At 36.2% G+C, this 9852-nt stretch overlaps 1 protein-coding gene across 1 annotated transcript; it reads left to right on the top strand.

Moving 5' to 3' along the window:
* Positions 1–10: 10 nt before the first annotated feature.
* On the top strand, positions 11–9852 carry LOC124633983 (glutamate receptor ionotropic, kainate 2-like). Its single transcript, XM_047169375.1, has 16 exons — positions 11–164; positions 232–369; positions 454–557; positions 643–805; positions 1114–1328; positions 1689–1835; positions 1976–2152; positions 2281–2481; positions 2559–2786; positions 3027–3250; positions 5287–5424; positions 7371–7569; positions 7716–7947; positions 8196–8311; positions 8586–8738; positions 9041–9852. The coding sequence occupies exons 1-16, from the start codon at positions 71–73 to the stop codon at positions 9236–9238; spliced, it is 2727 nt and encodes a 908-aa protein (XP_047025331.1). The 5' UTR covers positions 11–70; the 3' UTR covers positions 9239–9852.

The raw sequence follows: 9852 nt of genomic DNA, 5'->3' as shown, positions 1-9852 counted from the left end.
TGAGGCGGCCGGCGCGCCGCATGCCGCCCAAACAACATATTGTATTCATAAACCAACACCAGCTTCCACAATGATTACTTTGAAAGCTTTTATTATTGCCATCTCAATGGTATGCTCGTTCATACACAATTCCCATGCGCTCCGATTGACCGCTTTCCCCATAGGTACGTGAATATTTAAATAAGTGTGTCACAAACAACTTTGTCAACATTGAGTTGTATATGTTTTCAGGGGGCCTGTTTAACCGAGAGACGTTGCCGAGTTCTCTACAGGTGTTTAGCAACATGATAGAAGCAAACAGAATGACGACGTATCATGGACGATCCTTAGTCTCGAAGGTAGTCGACAGCTATTCCACTTCTTTAGAACGTAAGTTGTATGCCATGTTTCGTAATCTTTCAGTGAAATTCTTCCGACATTAAGGACCATATTTATATTAAACTGTTGTTTCAGTGTGTCCATTTACTTCAGAGGACAGGGGAATCGTAGCTTTAATAGATGCTCGGCCAACTTACGGCATCTGCGACATTACTTGTTTGCTGTGTAACAGATTAAATGTAAGTCATTAATTTTTACAAAAGGATTTCACCAAATCTTTTAAATTCGATCTTCAAGAATAATGCAACTTTTTCAACATTTCAGATAACCCATTTGTCTTTGGGATGGGAGCCTACAGACACTCAATCGGAAGATTTTTTCTCGTTCGCGTATTATCCACCGCCAGAAATGATATCAAAAGCTTACGCAACACTTATCAAAGACTTAGGATTTGATAAGTTCACGATCCTGTATGAAGATGATGGCAGTAAGTTCCATGATTTAATTTAAATGTATGAACGGGAATATTTTTTTAAGGCAATTCAATATAATCAGGATAATGGAATTTGGCAGTCTATTCATTTCCGTTGGTAGATCACCATAAAAGCCGAGGTGAATTTAGTATAGGGTAGCGCGTTTTCTATAAATTTTACTGGTCGTAAATGTATTCCTTGCAATATTCAATGAACGTTTTGCTGTAGCACAGCACGTGATTTTCCAAGAAATGTATTTGATGTGGACAAAACTTTTTCGTATTCCATCCCTTACAATATTATAAAATTTCATTGTTTTCAGGTTTTATACGTTTGCAGCAAGTAATAAATACATGGCCTGCTACTATGGAACCAATTTTATTCAGGAAGTTGGATCCCTACGGTGACAACCGTGAAACGTTTAAGTATATATTCAAAGTAGCACGAATGAGCTACCATGTCCTAGACTGTAATATAACAAACATTCATAAGTATATGAATGAAATAGTTCAAGTTGAAAATGCAACTGAATTTCAGGTATGAATTGCGAATAATGGTGAATGCACGTTTATCACAGCTCAAGGCGGAAAACGTGCCGAACGAAACGAATTTTATAATATTTATTATTTCTCTTTAATATTTATCGTATTTTATCAATCTTATGAAACCTCGTACGTTTTTTTTATTAGGTCACTTCGAATCGGTCGAATCCTCCGAATTTGGCAGCACTCTATAAACAACAACGATTTCTACATCCTTTGACTTCAATTCGTTCGGCGCGATTAGCTTCAATATAATCGCGCTCACTATAAGACCACTGAGAGTTTTTACATCACCTGCTTTTTGATGTTCTATAGTCGATATCTTCAATCACACATTTGAACCATGTTTTTTCAGAGTTTTATACTAACAAACCTAGACGCATACAGCCTTGATTTCAAAGCCATTGATGACCTTATGGCGAACGTTTCTACACTACATCTGACCACACCAAGCGAGGCCACATGGAAAGACAAAGGAATGCTGGGAGCTAGAGCATTTGGGGTATTTTGCACTTTTTGTAACTTTTTACGTACTTTTTTTAAACTTAAAAATTGCTTCTGTCGGATATTATATTATAATACCTCCATATTCCACCTAAAACGATTAGTTTGACATAAATTGACTTGTCCGTTTTATTGTAGCTCGAAACAGCTTTAGCAGCCGATGCTTTAAGTCACTTAGAAAAAGCAATAAGAAAACTACAATTGACCACTGACAATCTCCCAGACCCACCGCCTCTTTGCCAAAAATCTACTCGATCAGAATATGAAGAAAGTGCATGGCCGCTGGGATATGATCTTCGTGAAGCACTTATCAAGGTAACACACATTTAAAAAGCCCTAATGAATAATCATTTGAAAAATTGAAATTTTTACTTCATCTGCAAGTACCAAAGCACAAAATTCGAATTCAAAATAATTTTAAATCTCCGTTGCTTTTATTTCAGACAACAACCAAAGGTTTTTCAGGACACATTGAGTTTGATTCAGAGGGAAAAAGGACCAACTTTATGTTGCACTATTCCAAATTGGATAAGGAGAGTCAGTTTGTGTATGCGGGGGATTGGGATTATAAGACAAATGTTATCACTAAGAAAGATCACGTCGATGATAGATCACTGGCTTTGAAACCGGGCTCAAAAATACGGGTAAAATAAATCATATAATAGTATATTACAAAAATGTACAATTTATATTCGCCGAATACATCGATGATTTAATTTAGGTGGTGACCAAAACGGGGAGTCCATATTTTTCTGTAGTTGACACACCCGAAGGAAAAGTATATCGGGGCTACTGTGTGGACCTCATAGATGCAATATTTAAATACATAAAAGAAACCAGGAAAGAACATTTTGAATATGAGTTCTATATAGCGCCAGGAAATGAATACGGTAACCAGATAGAAGGTACCAATAAGTGGACAGGAATAATTGGAGAATTGATGGATCATGTAAGTTGATTCCCTTGATTACTTTTGTCCCTTGAGGTGATTTTCTATAATGTTTTTTCTTTATTCATTTGGCAATGATTGTATTTCATAAATTATTCTCTGTTAATACACGGACTTTTGTGGTTAAACTGTGTAAGATAGAGTCATGTGCAACTCCTATATTAGATAGTATATGTAAATAGTCATATGGACTTTAAAAGAATGATAAGTACAATAAATATACATACATATTTTTTTCAGAAAGCACATTTAGGAATATGTGATTTAACGATTACCTCCGAAAGGAATTCTGTACTGGACTTTTCTATTCCATTCATGACTTTGGGTATCAGTTTGTTGTTCAGAGAAGAAGATCCTGAAGCTCCAGATAGATTTTCATTTATTAAACCTTTGTCGTTAGACGTTTGGCTGTATTTAGCGACTACTTATGTGATTGTGTCATTTGTGTTGCTGGTTTGTGCAAGGTTGGTATAATCATTTTTATTAGGACTAGGATTAATAAAATACTATCATCTTCATCATCATCATCCTCCGAGCCTTTTCCCAACTATGTTGGGGTCGGCTTCCAGTCTAACCGGATTCAGCTGAGTACCAGTGCTTTACAAGAAGCGACTGCCTATCTGACCTCCTCAACCCAGTTACCCAGGCAACCCGATACCCCTTGATTAGACTGGTGTCAGACTTACTGGCTTCTGACTACCCGTAACGACTGTCAAGGATGTTCAATGACAGCCGGGACCTACAGTTTAACGTGCCATCCGAAACACAGTCATTTGGTGTCTAAGCTATACTTCGAAAGTACATACAAACTTAGAAAACTTGCATTGGTACTTGCCTGACTTGGAATCGAACCCGCGCCCTCATACTCGAGAGGTTGGTTCTTTGCCCACTAGGCCACCACGACTTTTTTTTTTTTTTTTTTAAAATACTATCATCTTATCGTGTATTATTTAATTTAGGGGAATTATAAAACGAGCGATTAAAAAAACGCTTTGCGACTGATGATGACATACTGTATTAGTAACTTGAGCGGTATGAATTTGAGTAAGCGAAAAATTAACTAAACTAACAACGAATATTGATTAATAATAAAATCCAGAACGAGCTTACAAAAAGTGGATTGTGATAAATCCATTTCATATATTAAAATTTTATCCGAGCGACTACATTACTAAGTGAGCGACTGGAAATACAGAGAGAGCAACTTCAATATTAAGATAGAATCGATTTTTCTAAGTGAGGTTATACATAATATACTACTAAAAAGTTCACTTTGAGCAAAGTTTTGTAAGCTGCTTTATTAATGATTATTGGTTCCTGATATTCTATTTTAAGATATTTTAAGATGGCAGAATTTTGAAAACGAATCGCTGCAAAACCGACTCCACGCAGTCTTGTTTGCCCTACCCCTAGAGTGCAATTTAAAACCGCGTAGACGCGGAGGGACGAGGTGGCCTGCGAGCTGAGGCGCAGGTAGTTTTAACGCTCGCCGCCGCGGCTGAGGCTGGCCGGCCGAGCCGGCCAGCAAGCCGAAGCTGCGATGGTGAGCGTGAAAACCAACTGCGACGATAAGCTCGCATGGGACCGCCGGAGCCCCGCAGCGCCGGAGCCGTGACAGAAGCCATGCTTGCTGCATGTTGCATTGTGCTTCCATGCTGCATGCCTGCTTGCATGCTTCGCTTCCATCCCCTTCCCTCGCTCCGCTATCCGCCGCTTACCCCTTGATATCTTAATTATACATTTCCGATCACTATTTAGGAAATGTATAGATTTCCTAGGAAATGTGTCTAATGTAATTTATTTCACACATTTTGTATTCGAAACACTTCATTTAAGATAAAATATATGCCGCTCAGTATTAAAAATACATTTGCCAAATATTGAAAAAAATGCAGGACGTAACGTTGACACTCAAACAAATATTAAGTTGCTCAAATATTATGAAGCTGCTCATTTTGTATTTTAAGTAACTCAAATTAATGTTTGTAAGATACTGTTCTGTTGATTTTTCGTCACTTACAGTCAGTCGCTCACTTAGTAATTATATAACCCAAATTAATTAATTTTGACACTTAAAATTGTAATTTACAGTCACTCGGTTTATTACTACCCTTTAATTTATAGTAACTATAAATGGAAGATCCTATTTTGGATGGATTGCCTGAAAGATGATATGAATAGGAAGGGAGTGAGTGTCAGTATGACGAGTGACAGGGGAAAATGGAAGAAAATGACATATTGCGCCGACCCCAAGTAATATTTGGGAACAGGGCAGGAGAAAGAAGAATTTATAGTAACTATAACTGTAAATTGAAGCTAGTAAGAGAATGTAAGAAAGTTCCGAGTGAGGTTTATTTTTATTTCACAGGAATTCTACTACAGTGAAAGCTCTGTTAGCTACATATTGTGTAAAGTTTTTCTAGGTATTTTGCCAATTAGTTTAATACATGTGTCATTACAACGTTGGGAACAATAAGTATTTTTTTATTTGTATTTACAGAATGAGCCAAGATGACTGGGTGAACCCTCATCCATGTAACCAAAATCCTGAAAATCTGGAAAATATATGGAGTCTGTACAATTGCATGTGGCTTACAATGGGTTCCATTATGACTCAGGGATGTGATATTTTGCCTAGGTAAGATTTTTATAAGTAAATTAGGTACTCTTCACCCATGCAAAGATAGACTAAGCCAAGCGTTGCTTAACCTTATGGTTAACTGACATGTGCGGTTGCTATTAACCTATGAGCTCCACGTTTGTCATTGATAAAACCAATATACAGTCGTGGTCACATAATTAAAGACACCCCGTGACTCGTAGTGAAATAATAGGTACTGACATGAGCTTAACCACGGTATAAAATGTAATGTAATTTTTATTAAAACAAACATTACATTGTGTTCTTTAAATTAAGGACAAAAAATATTTACTTTCTTTAATACTTTAGATTTAACGCTCTATGGGAACTGAACACTAACTTTTGTAGCGGATACTTGGCTGGTCAGCTAATATAAGACAGTAAAAGCCGAGTTAAGAAAAAAAAACGAAAGATAGAAGTAGCCGCCATACCTTTTTTTAAAGTGAGTAAAATATTTACGAGAACACAAATTAGGTAATAATTTAGGTTTCCTTCATTAAAATTTTTAATTTTAGTCCAATCAATACGACTAAAACAAAAATTCTGGTAAGTAAAATGTTTTAGGCTTTTTTAAATAAAGTTTTGTCATGCGGATTCATTCAAACCACTTGAATTGTACTAAGAACATGGTAATAAATTTATTATTAAAGATGCCTTGTCAATGGCGTTAAAAAAGTCAAGGTTTGAGAACAACTGAAAACCGACGCCAAGGAAAACTTGTCCGCAAAGAGACTTTACAGTGGTGTTATAAGGACATAGAGAACCATTCACATTATTCCGTATTGTTTTTTTGGAGTTAGCTGATGCTAAAAGGACGAAAATTGTGTCTGCAGAACTTTAAAATGACAGCCGGGTCGGGAAAACCTGTAGTGCATGTGTATCAGAAGATGTTACTTTTGGAAAAGCACCGCATGTCCATACTGTAGCTGGCGATTTCTATCAAAGGTGAATGTTGCTCTGAACAAGTATTGAAAAATGTTTTTTTTTTTTATCTGATAAAACAAAGGGATTTGATGAATTCTAAAAAAAATAATTGTTTTTAGTCATCTCCAAAACATGTGATGGAACCAAAGTACACCAAGAAAGTTCTCAAACATAGGAGGCGAAAATGTTATAGTGTGGGGCTGGTCACCACTGTTTAGTGTAAGACCCTTCAGGAAGTTATTATTAAAAATAGGCAAATTCAAGTACTATAATATTTCAGAAACAAGCATATTGTTATAAACTAAGCATAATTTACCGGTCATTAAGACTTTCCAAATTAGAAAAGTTCTGAAAACACTGCAAGAGTAGTAAAAATTACTCTTTGATCGGGCAACTTATGACGGTTTTGGTTTGGCCTATTGCAAATCCAATGAAACAAGAACTGGTAATAGGCGAAAAATATCATGGCAAAAGTCGTACATGGAATATTGATCAATTTCACACAGATTTTAATTAAACATTCCCTTAGCGACTTCTACAAAACTGACCGCTTGCTCGTTCAGGGATGACATACTGTTATTAAGGTAAAAGGAAATAAACCAAATATTAATACTTATTGGAATGTTAATTATAGTGTAGGGAATGTTGTTGTAGAAAGGTAACTCCAATAATATTAATAATTTGTATTTCTCTTTTTGTATTTCTCTGAGCAAATGGAGTGTCTTTAATTAGATGGCCAGGCCTCGTTATGGATCATACCGCCCGAGATTCGGATAAAGCGAAAAAAACTAGGTGCGGGGGATTATTGAATATAGTCATTAGTTTTAACAATTCACAATGCCCTCTTAAATATCATAAAATAGAAAAGAAAAGTCCTATGGCAATCTGAAAAAAGAAATACAGATGAAATGCCCCGGTAAGTTAAGATTCCAACAGTGTCTTTAATTAGTTGTCCACGACTGTATATATAAATTGATGACTTTGTTTAAATTGCAATTTCTCGATATCTGTTTATCCAGGGCAGCAGGTTCTCGATGGATCGCAGGCGTGTGGTGGTTCTTCGCTCTGATTGTAACCGCTTCGTATACTGCCAACATGTCCACTTTCCTTAGTAACAGTCGCCGAAGCAACGTCATCAACGATGTTAAGGAATTGTCGGAGCAGAACAAGATTTCTTATGGAGCGTTATACAACGGTTCTACTTACCGATTCTTCCAGGTAAATAAATCTAGATTTTTTCTTTGCTAGTTTGTTTACCCTAAAGGCTCCGGAACTACGAAAGTGATTTGGAAAATAATTTCGCTGTTATTAAGTTACAATTCAGTTTAGAAACAGCCAATTTCATATATTTTAAAATTTTTTAGACTTCAAATGATACAGTGTACTCAAAAATTTGGTCTGTGATGAATGCTGCAAAGCCTACCGTATTCACGACCAGTAACCTTGAGGGTAAAGATCGTGTCGCCAGAAGTAATGGGAAGTACGCGTTCTTCATGGAATCAACCTCTATTGAATATTACATCAAGAGAAATTGCACGTTGAAAATGTTGGGCTCTAAATTGGATTCTAAGGAGTACGGAATCGCTATGCCAAAGAGTAAGTTTAAAGTAAAAACTTTATGAATATTTTTACTACTGTTCTTTTTGGGACAGTTTTTAACGCACCTGATGATAGTATTAAAAGTTTATTCCACTTTTACGACAAACACATAGTTGACAGTTGCTTCTCAACTATTGCTACAAAACCTTTTCTATCTAATACTCGTCCGTGGTAGGAACCGGACAAGATGCCTGGTGTTCTGACCCTTAACTATAAACTAAAAGTATAATGTATAACATTTTCAGATTATGGATTCAAAGGAAAGATTGATCACGCAATTCTGTCATTACAAGAATTAGGCGAACTTGAAAAACTTAAAAAGAAATGGTGGGAAGATGAAGATAATCAAGAACATTGCGAGGTTTGATTCCGTTTACTTCATATTTTTTTAATACATTTATTTTATTTGGGCACGCTCCCAGCCGACAGCGATGGGGACGAATTTTTTTATGCTCTTTAGTTTATTTATTTTATACTTTTGCAAAAGGGCTCAATATGCGTTTCACCTGATGGATTAGATCTTTTCATGTACAATGTTTGAGATATATTTTTATCACATGTTTTTTTTGGGTGCATAAAGTTAATGTATATTTTGTTACATGGAAATAATTTAAGTTATCCATTTTATATTTCAGAAAATTGACAAAGAAGAGGATGACAATGGTTCTCTTCAGATGAAGAATACGAGTGGTATCTTTTTAGTACTTGGCACAGGAGGGATCTTAGGTCTTATCGTGGCTATCATAGACTTCATGTTCCATGCGCGCCAGATCAGTGTCAAAGAAAAGGTAAACAATTTTACAATAGTAACAATGCATAAATGTAGTACGCTGTGCGTACTATAAACCATTCCTTGTCCATGATCTCGAATACAACTTTTAAATAAATTGATTCATGGAAACCATATTGCCAATTTTTTTTTACTGAAATGAATATGCAAAAGGCTGTTTCCTTTTAAATGTTTAAATTTTTATTAATACGTGATATTGCCATGAAAGGAAGATTTTACAAAAACTATTTTGCATTCATAATTATCGTCAAATTAAAATTTAAAAAATATTAATGAATGCACTTATTTCCCTTATAACAGGTGACGTTCAAAGAGGCGCTATCAAGCGAATGGCACGCATCACTCAATCCCCGCGAGCTGCACAAGCCGACCGCCCCCCCGCGCTCCGCGCCCCCGTCCACCGCCAGCCCCTCCCCGCAGCGCGAGCGCTCACAGTCCCGAGCCGTGTCTGTCCTCAGAGCTGCTTCTTCTTTTATTAATTTTGATGAGATTTATTGATTAACATTATGATTTTTATCACGATGAGGGCACAATCTAAGGATATTCCGTAATTTGCTGCTGGAACAATCAGATACCACAAGCCATAAAATGTGCCCCATTCCCATATTATTCCTATACAAGTTAGGGATCTTACGACTAGCTAGCGACAGCGTTGTGGACTCAACTAGCATCTGCATAGATTTTGAATAACACGGACCCGCACCTGCCATCCTCCACTCTATTTGCGCATACAATAACATATATGTATGTATACGAGCATTTACGATCATCATACCCGTATATAATTAGGAATATAAAGAACATTGACGGTGTGAGACGTTTGATTGGTCCAAAAGCAAATTTCGAAATCTGCCTAAATTGGAACAGCGAGAATAGCGAACACCTAAGAGGGTTTTGAGAGGGTTTCATTACATCGACAGGGAGCGTGAATTTGCGACGTATAATTGATTGGCCCTAAGTGTGTTAAGTAACAGTGCTAATCTGGTTAATTATTAATTAATTTGTGGGTGTATATCAGGCGGAAGCTGTATTAGTTACATTATTATTGTCATTTATTTATTTTTGAACATATATTTTACATTTTTAAATATTAAATATAAAAATAAAAAACA

This window comes from Helicoverpa zea, chromosome 10 (genome assembly GCF_022581195.2).
Source record: "Helicoverpa zea isolate HzStark_Cry1AcR chromosome 10, ilHelZeax1.1, whole genome shotgun sequence".
Taxonomy (NCBI): Eukaryota; Metazoa; Arthropoda; class Insecta; order Lepidoptera; family Noctuidae; genus Helicoverpa; species Helicoverpa zea.
The sequence above is the reverse complement of the archived record's forward strand: the minus strand, read 5'-3'. Positions and strand labels throughout refer to the sequence as shown.

Coding starts and splice junctions, on each gene's coding strand:
- LOC124633983 (XM_047169375.1), top strand. CDS start 71: ATGATTACTTTGAAAGCTTTTATTATTGCCATCTCAATGGTATGCTCG. Junction 2,153..2,280: donor TTCGTGAAGCACTTATCAAG/GTAACACACATT, acceptor CTTTTATTTCAG/ACAACAACCAAAGGTTTTTC. Junction 8,739..9,040: donor AGATCAGTGTCAAAGAAAAG/GTAAACAATTTT, acceptor CCCTTATAACAG/GTGACGTTCAAAGAGGCGCT.